This window comes from Triturus cristatus, chromosome 11 (genome assembly GCF_964204655.1).
Source record: "Triturus cristatus chromosome 11, aTriCri1.1, whole genome shotgun sequence".
NCBI lineage: Eukaryota > Metazoa > Chordata > Amphibia > Caudata > Salamandridae > Triturus > Triturus cristatus.
The window spans coordinates 740,462,663-740,478,459 of record NC_140594.1 but is presented as its reverse complement, the minus strand read 5'-3'; the positions used below and the strand labels follow the sequence as shown (position 1 = coordinate 740,478,459).

The 15,797-nt window shown below is 49.7% G+C and overlaps 1 protein-coding gene across 1 annotated transcript in view; it reads right to left on the bottom strand.

Annotated features, from left to right (window-relative positions):
* CUL3 (cullin 3) overlaps positions 1 to 15,797 on the bottom strand; it is a 611,025-nt gene that overhangs the window by 244,704 nt on the left and 350,524 nt on the right. Inside the window, exon 11 of the mRNA XM_085634401.1 lies at positions 14,526 to 14,650. Within this exon, the coding sequence (XP_085490527.1) occupies positions 14,526 to 14,650 (125 nt within the window). The remainder of the gene's footprint in view (positions 1 to 14,525; positions 14,651 to 15,797) is intronic.

Sequence of the window (15,797 nt, the reverse complement as noted above, 5' to 3'; positions counted from 1 at the left end):
ACACTGGTTTGGCATATTTAATTTACCTATCAGTCCCTTATACAGTGGTATCTCATATACCCAGGGCCAGTAAATTAAATGCTACTGGTGGGCTTGCAGGGCTGTTTGCGTCACCCACCACAGTAGCCATTCAAACCTGTCTCAGGCCTCTGCCACCGCAGGGCCTGCATGTGCAGTTTACGGCCGCTGTGACGTGGCACAAAGTCATTGCCACATCTGTGACTCCCATTTTAATACATATCAGTCACCCCTAAGGTAGGCCCTAGCTAGCCGTATGAGCAGTGTGTGGTGTAGGTAAAAGGTAGGACATGTGCCTTAACTGTGTCCTGGTAGTGACAAACAGCCCATTTGGTTTCTCACTGCTGTGAGGTTGCCCTCTCATAAGAATACATTGGGGATTCCCCGATATGTGCTTCAGGGGTAATTCCTGACATGAGGGGTAGCGTGATCAAGTTTGGTATGTTCGGAATACTGGTGATAAATGCTGCATATTGGTGCTTGCAGATTTATTAGCATTATTTTAGAAATGCCACTTTTAGAAGTAGGCATTTCTGCGTGCTATGTGTCTTTGTGTCTGTCTGTTGTGCATCAACTGTCTGGCCTTGGAGTGACAGGGGCTGGGGAGGTGCAGTGGCTCCAGAGAGTCTGGATGAGTCCGCGCTTGGCTGAATAGGCCTGGTCTGCATTTGAAGTGGTGAGAGGAGTAGCACCTGCACCTGAATAGGGCTGTGCCGGCCTTCCACAATGATGGCTCTGCCCCCCCCCCTGTGGTGTGTCTGGGGCAGAGCTTACACTGACAATGGGAAGTGTTGTGCACTGTAAATGATACTTGGTGCCCTCAACTGGTTTACACTGGGTTCAGGGCCCTGTAGCAGTGTATAACAAAGACTTTGTGGCGTATAAGTATTGGGCTGTGACCCCATGTTTGGGGGAACTGTGCTTACTTGGAGCTGGAAGAGACTGTGGGAGACCAGGGGGATTGATGTGCAGCCAGGGGACCGCCATTTGGACTTTGCCGGTGTGCTGGCCTGAGCCTGCCCCCCTGCTCGGGGCCCCCAGTCATCTCTAGGGCTGTGTGGCTGGCTCTGGGAGAATCCATCCCAGCGTGTGGGGAGCGCTTTAGATTATGCGCTTTTCACGTCTTTTTCCCAAGTGTGGGCTCCTGCTGCAGAGTCCAGTCCTTGGTGTGAAGGGAGGTCCCCAGTCAACATGGGCAGAGCAAGCCCTCCCCTAACCGTGGAATGTCGCCTACATTGGGGGCACCACATTGTGGAGTGAAGGCAGGGGAGCTGCCCCCCTGACGAGGACTGCCACATTTCCTGGTGTAAGTTGGTGCGTGGCCCGAAAGCCTGTACAAAGGACACCAGGTACCCCAAAGGAGAGCGCAGGTGTCGCGCTGATTGGGGTGATCATGTACTAGTGTGTGCACTGCTACAAGTCGGCTGTGTTGCACGACTGAATGTTGGTGCTGGATATCATTAGGGTGCACAAATGTATCGGGGTGGGGGGGGACTTGTGTTCCTATGGCCTCATCTGAGACAAAGTGATTTGTGACTTATGTGATGCTTATGCCTAATGCTTCGTGCTAAGTACAGTTTCTACCAATAGTTATTGGTTGTCCCCAACTGTAATGGTCATGACAGTAGCCAGATTGGCCTTGTGATGTATTTAATGTTATGACAATTGCCCAATTGGCAAGGTGATTTATGTACTACATGTAAAGTCATGAGAAGTGCCTCGTGGCACAGTATATATATGCGATTGTGTTCAAATGTATTTTAATGGATCATACAAAGGCTATTTTTCTATAACCTTGTGTGGAGTTTCTTTTGTGGTGTGCCTAGTGTGTCACTGCTGTGTGAGTGTGTTGCGCAAACGCTTTACACATTGCCTCTGGGATAAGCCTGACTGCTCTGCCAAGCTACCAAGGGGGTGAGCAGGGGTTATCTTTAGTGTGTAACTCCCTTGCCCTGGCTAGAGTGGTGGTTTCTGCCTGCCTTAGGCATATGCCCTAGCCAACCAGAAACCCCATTTCTAACACTGCCTAAAAGGCACTGTAGCGAAGGCCCCTTAACTAAAAGCAGGAAGGGCATCATGGGCAAAGACCTATGTGATGTCCAGTGAAGAAGAGTAAGGCTTACAGTCAGAACCTCAAACAGACCCTACTACCAAGTCTCAGGAGGCAAGGTAGAGGAGGAGGTTGCGAAAGAGTGGTCACTGAAGCACCCTCTTGATTGCGATTAGAGTTAAGGTCCTCTTGGCTAAGGAAGCCTTGCTAGCCGGGACTTTCCAAGGTCTCACAGTGTAGCTGGTCAAAGTGAATTCCCAAACACTATTTCATATGGAGTCTAGATTAAAGGACTCAAGAGCATCAGCAGTAAAGTACACAACAAAAGGAACCCTGGAGGGGCTCCTAACACCCAAAAAAGTAACTCAGGGTGGAGTATTTCCACTGAAAAGCTAGAGTCCCCTTCGATGAGGACTTGCATAACGCATTGCTGACCAGTTTAAGGTCCTCAAAACTTCATGGTAACTTTGGAACAAAGCCTACAAAATCACCTCGAACCCCAAGACCCATCAACGGAGCTTATACGCACTCACTTACAAATAACACTATGAAAAGCAGCTCTGGTAAATAGAAGAGTCACATCATAGCTTTAATGGTCAAAGACCAAGAAAGGTTTCACACAAAAAAGTTCAAAAGTAGGGAAAGCGAGCAGGAAAAAAAAATAGTCACACAACTGATCAGAGAGGGAAAATGGGTACCAGAAGAAGTGGGCAAGAACATAGCGTGGAGAGAACGCCAAGGGAGGATTGCACACTGTAGCATGGGGCTTACTTTCTGTAGCCTAGATTATGATGGGGAAAATAAAAATCACTGAAGGCGCTGGGCATACCATGAATGATTGAATTAACAAACTGGCTTATGTTTTTGCATAATTTAGAAGGGCAAAGTGATATGAGTGTTTTACTTGAAACATGAGATTTGATTTAAACTACTTTTAAGACTTAGTGAGAATTGGTGTGAAGATCAGAATTTTGTGCAGGTGTAAGTTTTTTTTTTTTACATCAATGTATCTGTGAACTTTGGTAATATCTGCCCCAATCCTGGGCTACACTCCAAAACAGATGGGGGAAACGTGTATTTACTTCAGAGAGTTGATTTTTTTTCCTGCTTCAATAAGAATATTTGTTCTTTCAATGACAAATCAGGGACAACGTTCTTTCAATGACAAATCAGGGACAACGAGAACGCTATGTTAGGCACCACTGCATACCGCATTCTTGGACCTCCACACTCCAGATGAGACTGCTACATGAAGGCCTTTACAATCAGTGACCTCAAGACTTGAGAGACTTGGAAGGCATGTCTCACACAAAATGAGGATTCTTGAAGCATTGAGGAACAGGAAACAAAAGCCACTATAATCTGCCATTCATTCAAAGGGAGCAAAGTAAGCAAGATGGCTCAGTAAATGAAGCACTCCCTGCATATATCAGTAGATAAAAGGCAGGTCACCGATACAAACACTGACAAGTGCAACACAGCCTTTTATCATTCTTAAGGCTGAAGTATCATTCTGAAGGCTATAACAGAGTACCAGTGAGTTGTGTAATAGTAATACCAGGGTTTTGAGTGCTCAGTTATGCCTATGGTCAGACGCACTGTAAGAAATTAAGGCATCAATGTCAAAATATGCTATTACGATTTTTCTCAGAGATTGTACTTGCAGACAAACAAACCTAGACAGGAATCTTCCACTCTTTACAAACAAACCAGAGGCATGGCATTAACAAATTCTGTACAATTTCACCATAAAACAGTCCAGCATCCTAGAAAACCCGAAAAGTCACACAGTTTATCAACTCCTGAACCAAAGTCACAATCAGCATTTACATCAATGTAAATATAATCCATATGAATGAAAATAACCTGCTCCATAATATAGAAAACTCAAAAGGTCCAGTGAAGAGCAAAATATGCTGACGCTGAACCAACCAAAATGCAAGGCACCCAAGTCACACCCCAAAACTTTTGTCTTTGATACCACCAAGAGTTAAATCCACAACGGCAGAAGCCAGCAAATGGTAAACCATATGCTCCATATCTCTTACCAATTCCATAAAATATGCCTGTCATGCTCCATCTGGAAAAAACATGCCTCTGTACTCTTATCGACCAGTAATTTGCTGTCCAAACAATTACAATGAACCTCTCACATCACTGACATAACCACACACAACTATACCACTCTTCTCATAAGCACACTGTAAGTAACTATTCCCCACGTAAAAGTGGGCCTAATTAATTCCCATTTGGCAGAAAGCAACGACCTGGACATTTATCGCTTACTAGCTCAATTAAATGGTCCTGCACAGGAACAGAAAGTCAATGCAAATGGGTGGAGATGAGTCTATTTCTAGAATACACTGCTGAAATAACATGCACTGAACATACCCAACATTCTCTTCCGATTTCGTGTGTATGAATGCTGCACAACTCACAACAGCTTGCGCACTGCTTTGATCCAGCACTCTGCAGGACAAACTTCTTTCTGGAAGAAAATCTATTCTGGACACTACCCTTCAACTTCTGCCCGTAACTAGAAATATTCTTAGTGGTCTTAAATGCAGGCCCCGTGTTTCAATCTGAACTGTGTGGCATAAAACGCAACTCCTCGTACACTGAACTTTGCATTCATATATAATATAACCCTCTTCAACATGTCACTGCAACCACAGTTGTGGTAAAACCATATCAGCCCATAACCCTGTTCTGTCAATTCCATTTCCCAGTCACACCCAGCAAAAAAGCCAGCCATCAGTCTACTGTAGCCAGGAGAAATGGATGAAAAGTGCTGATAAGTTTGACGCAACCTTCAACACAATAATGCAATTATCTGCAAATGTCTCCGATTTCAAGGACATGCTGGAAAACCTCCAACACATTACAGACACACTGGACAGCCTACCCCACTCTAAACCAGAAAAACAAAATGGCGTGAAATCCACCAACAAGTGTCAACATGGTAACATGCAAGGTTTAAGCAACATAGCTTGAACACTGACAACTTTTGGAACAAATTAATGGTGGAAATGGACAGGACTTCATTCAAAAAGCAGGACGGCAGTTTCTACAAAGCTTCTGATGGCAAAAATGTCTTTCTACTACCTTTCAAAAAGAAAAGATCTGAGCCTAAATTAATCTTTTTTTTGCTCCCCATGCCATTCCGGGTTAGACCCAGCCATATGAAAATCAGCTTGGCAGTCGGGCTGGACTGTTCCCATGAGGCACAGGGTCAAGACTGATTTGCATATGGCTGGGTCCAAACTAGGGAGGAATGGTAAGCAAAAAAACGATGGATTTAAACCAGATCTCTTGACTGGGGGTAAATGTTTCGATTGGTTCTGCATCGTGTCCATCATTTGTGTGTCTTTTGCTTTCTACCACCTTTCTACAGGTACATGTGAGGACACACACTAGACAGGTGAGATTTTCAGTGTTTACGGAGAACTAGCCAATGCCAAATCCATGGAAAGCTCCTGCACTGCAGGACATTCTGACACGGAGTCAAAAATCAGGAAGCCAGGATCGCAAGCACAACTATAACATCACCACCCACTTTTCTCCCTCTACACCTTGGCTTATTTGCATTTGCACACATTCCGTTATTGACTAGATTGTGTGTATGCCCTAAAAAACAAAAGGAATACCTGCCAATTGAACCTTGACAAGCTGCATTCATAAAGCATTACCGCTCCTCATTTAGTCAGACCAAAGTCCATGACACACACCTCCCTTTTTTAAAAGGAGTCTTCCTAGCCCTTGGAGCCCAACATAATACAGCCTCTACTGATGAAACCATTTGAGTCCTATCAAATTAGTAAACAATTCCGAACTAATTCATTGTGAGCAAGGTCATGCCATCTGAAGTTACAAAGCCACTTCAAGAACACTTGAAAATAACCATATCTTGAAGGCCAATCACAGTCAAGCATCTGCCATATTTAATAACTGAGAAACTTTCTTGCTATGCTTGGATAAAGCAAGAAGTCATACCTGTTGGGATGAAAGTCCTCTGTTGGCCTTTGAAAAGCTATGCCGCCCAGCCCTTGCAGATTTTCTGATCAGCCCATTTCATCTTCCCCAGAGAAAGCGACAATCAAGAAAGTGCACTGGAGGTACTCTTTTACCCACATCAGAAACAGGGGGTCTGATTTGGAGTGGTGCTCCCACAGTGTACACTTATTTTGCAAGAGAGCCTCTCTTCTCTACGAAGGCTATGTGAAACTGACAGTGGCTGCAGTGTTAAGTCTAGTCAGGTGGATAGGCTGTTCCACATTGGGGGCACAGCATACCAGCTCCCCCAAGTAAAGATTTGTTCAGCACCCCCGCCATGGCTTTAGTGCTGTCTCAGACACAAATCGAGGGTTTTGTGACCAGCAGAAAAGGCTACATTTACACATTTTGCATCTCTTTCAAGTACATGCAACTCTGAAATCCTGAACTATGAGACGGAAGCAATCTGGGTAGAATCAGACAGATAAAACAACTTCACTACACGACATCAAGAAGCGGAGAGAGCCTCCATAACTTTAGGCTCAGAAGGAAGGTCCTCTGAGAATTCATCTTCCAGGCGGAAGAGGGCCACACAGCAAGCACTACAGGGGCCCAGAAAAGAACAGAATTAGGTTATAATTGCGGATGTCACAAGACCACTGAAGAGAGGCTTTGCCCAAAAATGTATTTCTTAAAGCAGAAAATACACGATGCCCGGACGTTATACCCATGTTTTAACAGCTGAGGTTTCCCTGTTGACCAGCAAACCATTATTCTTTAATTCTCATGGCTATTAAGTAAGCATGAATCCTGCAAAGCATTACAACTAATAACAGACTAGGCCTTTTTTAGAGGATGTTGGCTTGGAAATATTATGAATTTTATTTTGTACTTTGAGAAGCTTAATTTAAAAAAAATCTACTTATGTGACCTACTCAACATGGTATGTGCTTCAGCTGGTCTGAGGGGTAAAGTATGCCCTTTGCTATTTCCCTCACATATTTTGCTGAACAATGCTCTTTTGAAGGACTGTAGTGTAATCTTAGGACAAAATGGTCTATCAAGACAATCTGACATCTAGGTCTAAATATACTAAAATGATATGGATAGGTTTGTTAACAATAGTGTAATATAGAGGTTCTTAGCCTGTGGTCCGAGGAGTGCTGGGAGTCCGCGAGGCCTACTCAGGGGGTCCACTGCTGTTTTACAAAACGGCACATTAAAACAAAAAAATTAAAAATTAATACAGTATACACGAATCAAGAAGACATTTTGAAAATGTTAACACATTTTCTATATTTGATTGTGAACTAAAATATTTCGATATTTGAGCATCTGTTTGGTGTATACTTGTTTGTGTATTTTTCTGTATTGTTTTGCAATTCAAATCATAGAAATTGCTTAAGTTCAACTCAGTGGGGGTCCCCGGATTCTAGTTATGATTCACTGGGAGTTCACAGCAATCAAAACGTTAACAATCACTGGTGTAAAAAAAAAAAAAAAATCAACCTCAATGGACAGCCAGAGATTGCACTACTTGAAGAAAGGCAGAAGTGGCAGCTGATAGGTAACACATGCATTCCCGGAAATTCTCATGCTGCTTATATGGAGATCAGGTGGCACGTTCTCCAAACACAAATGAATCAATTCATACTAAAAATTATTCTCAACAGGAGAAGGCCACGTAATAACCAGTTTCATTTGTTTGCTGTATTTTTTCTTCCTCTTTTCTCTCCTTACATAAGCGTGGGAGAGGCTGCTTGTTATTTTATTCTAATGGTTATCAAACAATGAAAAACAAAGAACAGAAAAATGCTTACCTGTAATTGCACTTCGTCGTGATAACCAACCCAACCAACTCCCCACCCCCCTTATAGATGAAATCATTGTCTCAAGTGGATCATCAAATAAAACTGAAGGACTTTAGCTTCACTCGAGCTTTGTAGGAGCTACCAGGCAAGCTTCCATAAAAAGTTAACACCTGACCACTTTTCAATCTGTGCTTTAGAGATTGTTTAAAATAAAAAAGGCAAAATGTTTTTATTCTAATTTCCAAAATATTTGCATTTCTAAATATTGTTTACATAACTGTTCCAGAATCCCACCTAGCCCGTGGAGAGTATCTTCATAGTCATCAGAATGGAGGAACCCTTGATGGAGCACTACTATTACAGCACTATGACAGTCAAGACACATTTCTATACACCTTAAAAAAAAAAGTTTTATTTAAAGAAGATATTGGATTTTATTGCTTTTCGAGGTGCGGTAGCCGCAAATGCTGCCTCCCATCAGCCTGACCAAATACGCCATGAAGGAACGTAAAGAGAAAACAAATATCAACTTTCTAACTTTAATTTTAACATGGATTTAAGCATTTTATTACTCCAGGGTCTCTACGGCCCATCAACAATGAAACAATCGGAGGAGGAGCCTAGCGCGCAACCAAGATGGCCGCGTAGGTGCGAGGCTCCCGAGGACCTCCGCGACCTCCTGAATTAATCCTGGTTATATCCTGTCCTTATTGAGGGGACTGTGTCCGTGAACCCGAGCTGAGGCGACACCCGTTTTCCGTTTTCGAATCGGACCCCGGACACCGGTGGGAGCACCGATCGAAGGTTGCGGCCTTCTCCGCGCCGGCCCCCCGGATTGGAGTTGTGGGGCGATCCGGGGACAAAGTGAACAACAGCGGCGGGCAGGGCTGGGCGACTCGCGTATCCCGCGCTTTCACTTTCGCTTTTGCGCCCTCCTTGCCCTCAAGCGAGGTAGGGTTGCGGAGCGGGGTGCGGTGGTGTGGCCTTGTCCGGATGCCCGGCTGACCCGCCGGCTGTGAGTCGTCCTGCGGTCCGGTGGCCGCCCTCCCCCCCGGAACCCGTGAACTGGTTCATCGGTCCTTTCGAGGAGATTGGCACGACGGTGGGAGAGCAGACATGTCCACCAAACAAGATGGCGACCGGGCGAAGGTGAAGACGACCCGCCGTGGCCCGGCGCATCAATCCAACAGCATGGACCGCTACACCCTCCAGAAGGGATCTCCGGAGGCATCGCGTACATCCCCGGCGGGCCCGACAGAGGCGTCTGCTCAGCCAGTGGATCTGACCCTCCGGGACGTCATGGGCGCCATCGCCGAGATGAAGGCCTCGGTGGACCAGCGCTTTGACACCCTAGCGCAAAAGATAGACTCGGTCCTTGTGGATGTGAGCCTTGTGAGGGCCGACTTGTCCAAAACAAACGACCGGGTCGATTCCCTGGCCCACACCACAACGAGCCTCACGACAGATGTGGTGGCCCTCCAAAAGGAGATGCGCCGGCTTGGCCAGGCGAGCACCCTGATGGACCGTCGATTGGAGGATTTCGAGGGTCGGGCCCGGAGGAATAACGTTCGCATTGTGGGGGTGCCGGAGGGACGAGAGGCGGAGGCGGCAGATCTTTTTGTGGAAGAATTGATCCTTACCCATCTCCAGCCCCGGGGGCTGAGTAAGCTTTTTGCGGTGGAACGTGCCCATCGGGTCCCTGGGGGCAGACCTAAGGCCGGTGCCCCGTCGCGGCCTCTCATTGCCCGGATTTTTAACTTTCGGGACAGAGACGCTATCCTGCAGACCTCCAGGCAACAGGGACCGGTCAAGCTTGATAACATGGACGTGCATTTCTACCCTGACTTTACTCCGGCGGTCCAAAAGCAGAGACTGAGTTTTCTCGGAGTTAAACGTCGCCTACGGGACCTGAACCTTAAGTACTCAATGCTTTTTCCAGCTAAGCTAAGGGTGGAGGTGGATGGTCGCACGCACTTTTTTGACCGACCCGAGGCGGCTGGGGACTGGTTGGACACTCTGCCTGGGGATCGGGGCCGGGAGGGTGGGGGGGGTGCGGTTGGCGGGGAGGGCCCGCCGGATCAGAACTGAGGGGTGAATAATAGGCCTTGCTCTGGACAACATTCCTTTACCATTTACTGATCGTGTATGTTCCCCTCCTATGGAGGTCGTACGGGGTCTATTGGGGGCTTCCCTCCTCCTCTGGGGGACTAGTTAGTTTTTCATCTATGGGGCGACAGGCACACTGCACTTTGGGGGGGCTGTCTGGGCTCATGCAGGGGTGCAGGGAGGGGGGGAGTTCTGTTGGGATGGGGGGTGGGGGGGGGTGTGTTGTTTGTTTGCACCGCAAGGCAAACCCTTTACTGTATTGTTGCTCTCGAGATGCTCTTTGGGGGACGACTGATTGCTTCTACGTATGATGGGGGGTAGGGATTTGACTGTGTTGTCATGGAATGTTAACGGCCTGGGGGACAGGATTAAGCGTGGTGTGGTCCTGCAGTATCTGAAACGTATTTCACCAGATGTTGTCTTCCTGCAGGAGACACACCTTATAGGTAACTCCTTTCATGCCATGAATCGGCGGGGCTATCGTTTGGTGGCCCACTCGGGCTTCACCTCGGGCTCGCGGGGAGTGGGTATCATGATCAAGAACTCGCTCCCGTTGGAGATTGATGAGGTGCGCCATGACGAGAGGGGACGCTACGCTGTCCTGGTGGGTAGAATGGAGGGTAGAGTGGTTGTTTTTATATCAGTGTACGTTCCGCCTGGGTTACAATCTACTACGTTTGCGGACCTGGGGCGCCTTCTCCTGGACCTCCCGGGTGGTCTGCTGGTGGTTGGGGGGGACTTCAATGCGGTAGCTTCTGGGTCTATGGATCGTCATCCCCCTAGGGACCTCCCCCGGGCACAGGCGTGGCTGTCTGGCCTTTTAGATACACTAGGACTGGTGGATTGCTGGCGACTTAAGCATCCCGCGCAGCTGCAATACACCTTCCACTCGGGTGCCCATGGTAGCCTCTCGCGGCTTGATTATGTCCTTGTCCCTGCGGCCTATGCTGGGAGAGTGGGGGAGGTGCGCCATCTGGCGCGGGGTATTTCAGATCACTCCCCATTACTGTTGCACTTTGATGTCTTCCCGAGGGGGGAGGGCAGGGTGGCCCCAATCAATGCTTGGTACCTGCGCGACCCCACTATTCGTGCTGACTTGATCAAATCCTTGCAGCGGTATTTTGAGGAGAATGTGGGGTCTGTCCCTTCGGCCATCTCCCTGTGGGAGGCTTTTAAGGTAGTTCTCAGAGGGGAGGCCCTTTCCTCTATCTCCCATGCCCGGAGGCGCGAGCGGGAGGAGGTAACCCGGGTGGAGGCCGAAATTACTGAACTAGAGGGTGACCTGGGGAGCGGGGTGACGGATGCCAAGTTGCATGTTCTACACCTCAAGCAGGCGGCCTATAGGGCCCTCGTCACGGAGGCGGCCAGGGGCCTCAGTAGAGAGCAACAGGGGCGATTGTATGATGTGGGTGATAAGGCTGGTAAATTGATTGCGTGGTTGGACAAGAAGGAGAGCGAGTCGTGTGGTTCCTTTGATCGAGGGGATGGATGGTGTGCGTGTCACCGAGCCGGAAGCCATTGTCTCCTGCTTCGCGGATTATTTCCGCGAGGTGTACTCCCCGGTTTCTCCCTGCTCGGAGGAAGATTCCCATGCCCTGCTTCGGGACATCGCGCTGCCCTCCCTTTCGGTGGAGGACAGGGATTCGCTGGACGCTCCTCCCACCTCGGACGAAATTGCCCTTGCTATTCGCTCGGTCGCATCCGGCAAGGCCATGGGCCCCAATGGTATCCCCATCGAGCTGTACAAGCTGCGACCGGATGTACTGGCGCCCCACCTGCGCGCGATGTTCTTGGCGGCCCACTCGCAGGGTTCCCTCCCGCCGGACCAGCGTCTGGCCAATCGTGGTGATCCACAAGGAGGGGAGACCCCGTGAGCGGGTCACATCCTATAGGCCTATCTCGCTCTTGAACGCGGAGCCCAAAATCCTCGCCAAGGTGTTGGCCAACCGGCTGGTCGGCGTGGTGGGCGATTTGGTCCACCAGGACCAATCCGGTTTTATACCCCATCGCAACACGGCTCTTAATCTGCGACGCTTGCACGGGGTGCTCGCGCGTGTCCCGTTTGTGCGGGAGCCGGCCATCTTGGCGTCCTTAGACGCCACCATGGCGTTTGACACGCTTGAATGGCCATACATCTGGGCGATGCTGGCGAAATTTGGATTTGGACCGGGATTCATTAGCTGGGTCAAATTGTTGTATTCGGGCCCATTGGCGCAGGTGGTGGTGAATGGGCGAGTCTCGGCCCCATTCGCGCTGGGACGGGGCACGCGTCAGGGTTGCCCCTTGTCGCCGCTCCTGTTTGCGCTGGCCTTGGAACCCTTGGCGGAGTGGCTGCGGTGGCACCCTTCCATCCGTGGTCTCTGCTGGACCCCCGAGCATGAGGACCGCATGTCCCTCTACGCCGACGATATCCTTTTGTATCTCGCCTCCCCGCGTAAATCGCGGATTGTCCTGGTTGATGTTTTGCGCTCATTCGGTCGGAACTCAGGCCTGGTCATCAACTGGGCGAAATCCTGCGTATATGTGCTTTCCGGGGAGGCTCCGGCCCTACCACGGGACTGCCCGATCCAGATTGCCTCCCAGGGGTTCCGGTACCTGGGTATATATATTACTCTGGACCCGGAGGCCCGCTACGAGCGGAACTTGCTACCCCCCCTCCAGCGCTTGAAGGAGGACGTCGCGCGTTGGCGGCGTCTTCCGCTTTCGCCGCTTGGCCGAGCGGCCTTGTTTAAGATGATGTCGTTGCCGCGCTTTCTGTACGCTCTCCAGAATACTATGGACTTGGTTCTGGCGCGCTACTTCCGTGAGGTGGAGAGCCTGCAGCGGCGCCTGTTCTGGGACGGGAGGCCACGTATTGCTCTGGCTAAATTGACGCTCCCGTGGTACGATGGGGGGGTTGCCCTCCCGGATATTAAACGGTATTACTGGGCCTCCCAGCTAGCTGCAATTAATCATGGCCTTTACGGGCCCGCCTTAAACCCGGCATTCGAAATGGACAAGATGCTCCTGCCCGGTGGCGATTACAATCGAGCGCTCTACTCTGGCGCGCCCGACTCCCGTCTGACGGGACCGACGCGTGTCATGGTGCGTGTATGGCACGCGGCTAATGCAGCTATGGGGTGGAAGGACCGTTTGACCCGGGCGTCACCGCTATATGCGTCTGAGAGGTTGGGCTCCCTGTGGACATCGAAGGGCTTCGAGAAGTGGGACACGATCGGCATCAGCACAGTGGGAGATCTCTGGACGAGGGGGGGGATTCAAAACTTTCGAGACGCTGCAGACGGAGTTTCAGCTGCAAGGCAGTGAGTACTTTCGGTACTTGCAAGTCCGCCACGCGCTGGGCTCCGTCTTCCCGGATGTCGCGTCCATTCCGGAGTCTTCCCCCCTGGAGGACAGAGTGCTGGATGGCCATGTCCCAGACAGCACGATCTCCCTTATATATAAAAAACTGATCAACGACAGATCGTGCCTGCTGACTAGTCTCCGCGAGGCCTGGGTTGCCGACGGGCTGGAGTTGGACGACGAGGACTGGATTTCCGCGGTGGCCTCTCCGAAGGAGGTGGCCATCCCGGCTCGCCTTCGCTTCGTCCAGCTTAAGATCCTCCACCGGGTTTACGTGACGGGGCCAAGGCTTCTACGTATGGGCTTTGCTGGGGATGGATTGTGTAAGCGTGGCTGTGGTGCTTTGGCAACTTTCATGCATATTCTGTGGGAGTGCCCAAAGGTGGAGCGATTCTGGCGTGGTGTGCATGAGGTCCTGCGAGTGGTTACGCGTGTCGCGCTGTTGCCTGAAGCGAGGAGATGCTTGCTGAATGTGTGGGAACCAAATGACTACTCGGTCCCGCAGACGCGGTGGGTGACTCTGGGATACATGATAGCTAAGCGTGACATTGCTCAATTGTGGGGATCCCAGAGGCCCCCGGCGGTGTCGGCCTGGAAAGAACACATGGATTGGTGTATGTTTCGTGAAAAGGTGGTGTATGTGGCGAGGGGTAAGCCTGGGGCGTGGGTGAAAATCTGGGGCCCCTGGAACGCCTATCGCGGGGGTATTTGTGAGCCGCCACTGCTACCGGCTGCCTCTCCAGCTCCGTCCCCCTAGCCGACCCCCTCCCCCAGCCGTGGGCATGTGGGTCCCCAGTCCCGGATCTGCTCCCATTCCCCCTCTTCAGAGTTAGGCTGCTGGTAGGGATCCCCCACTTAAGGAGCACGTGTTGACATCTTGGATTGCGGGTTGCCTTGCGGGTGTGGTTTTTGGTGTTGTTCTGTTTTGATAAAAGGAAACCGTACTGTGAGCTTGGAGCTATGTGGCCTGCGCTATTGCTATCTCCTGATTTACCAATCCATACCGCCAAGAGACTCTTACTGTATGTATGTCATGTGCCTCTGCCACTCTAGCGGCCGGCCGGATGGTTGTAGGCCCATACTTGTAACTATTTTAGAATGCAATAAACGGTTTCAAAAAAAAAAAAAAAGAAAAAAAAAAAAAAATGAAACAATCAAGACATATTTTGTCATTGACAAAAACGGCCATGAGCATTCATGCTTACCTTCTGAAGATTTCAAAAGCATGCCTAGGCGCAGGAGGGATGTTGCACTTTGGTGTGGCAGACTGAGTAGGCCAATAACCTGTTGTAAGAACTCGCACCGTGAGATCAACCCCTCCTAATGAAACCTGATCAGAAATAATGGATAAAGGGTTTTTTAAATGAGGAAAAACAATTACAGTTACGTGTAACATATCATAAAATACCTTTTTCTATAGAGTGCCACCAATTCACTTTTAACAAGCACATGTACTCCATCCTGCACCAACCCATTAGTGTCGAAAAACCATGCAATATTTATTTAGCTCCACTCTCAAAATCACTTAGATGACAGCCGTAAAGTGAAACATTTTTTTTTTTTGATAAACAATTTTTATTGGAGATTTTGAAAAACACAGTATTAAAACCTTGCGCCTGACAACCACCACTATACATTCACACAGGTTGAAGGCATGCCCCCCCTCGTCCCCACCCGAGCCCTGCCCCCCACCCCTACCCCCAAAGCACCCAATCACAGTATATTGCCCAACCACTTCCCCCATACCCTACGGTATTTCTTAGGACAGCCCCTCGCCTGATAAAGAGTACGTTCCTGGGCCGCGCACCAGTCCACACCAGCACTCCATTTAGCCAAAGTGGGCGGCCGTGGGTGTTTCCATGCCGCTGCAATGTCTCTCTTTGCCACCATGAAGGCCGTCATAAGGAACAGTTTCTCTGCACGAGTGCCTTGTAGACCGTCCGTGATGCCCAGCAGGGTGTGCCTAGGGTTATGTGGTACCTCCCAACCCAACACCTCCGTGAGGTCGGCCTCTATGCCCCTCCAATAATCTCTCAGGTCCGGACAGGACCACACCATATGGATAAAGTCGGCCGGGTCAAAGCCACAGCGGGGGCAAGATGCGGTGACAGAGAGGCCCGCTCGGTGTAGACGTGCCGGTGTGAGATATGCAGTATGGAGGTAGTATATCTGAATCAGCCGCAACTTGGCCGAGGCCGTCACCAGCCGGGGGGCCATTAGGGCGTCCCTCCAGTCCACCTCGTCCAAGGGCCCCACCCAGCCCTCCCATCTCTCTCTCAAGCCATCCCGAACCGCGGGGGTATTGTTAATAAGTGAGCGGTGTATACGGGAGATACCCCCCCTCCCCAGGTTACCCAGCAAGACCTGAGCTTCAGGGGGACTGTGGTCTGGCAGTCGAACATCTAAAGGAGTATAAGTGCGTATGGCATGGCGCAGCTGGAGGTACCTATAAAACTGTGACGTGTGAAGGGAGAAGC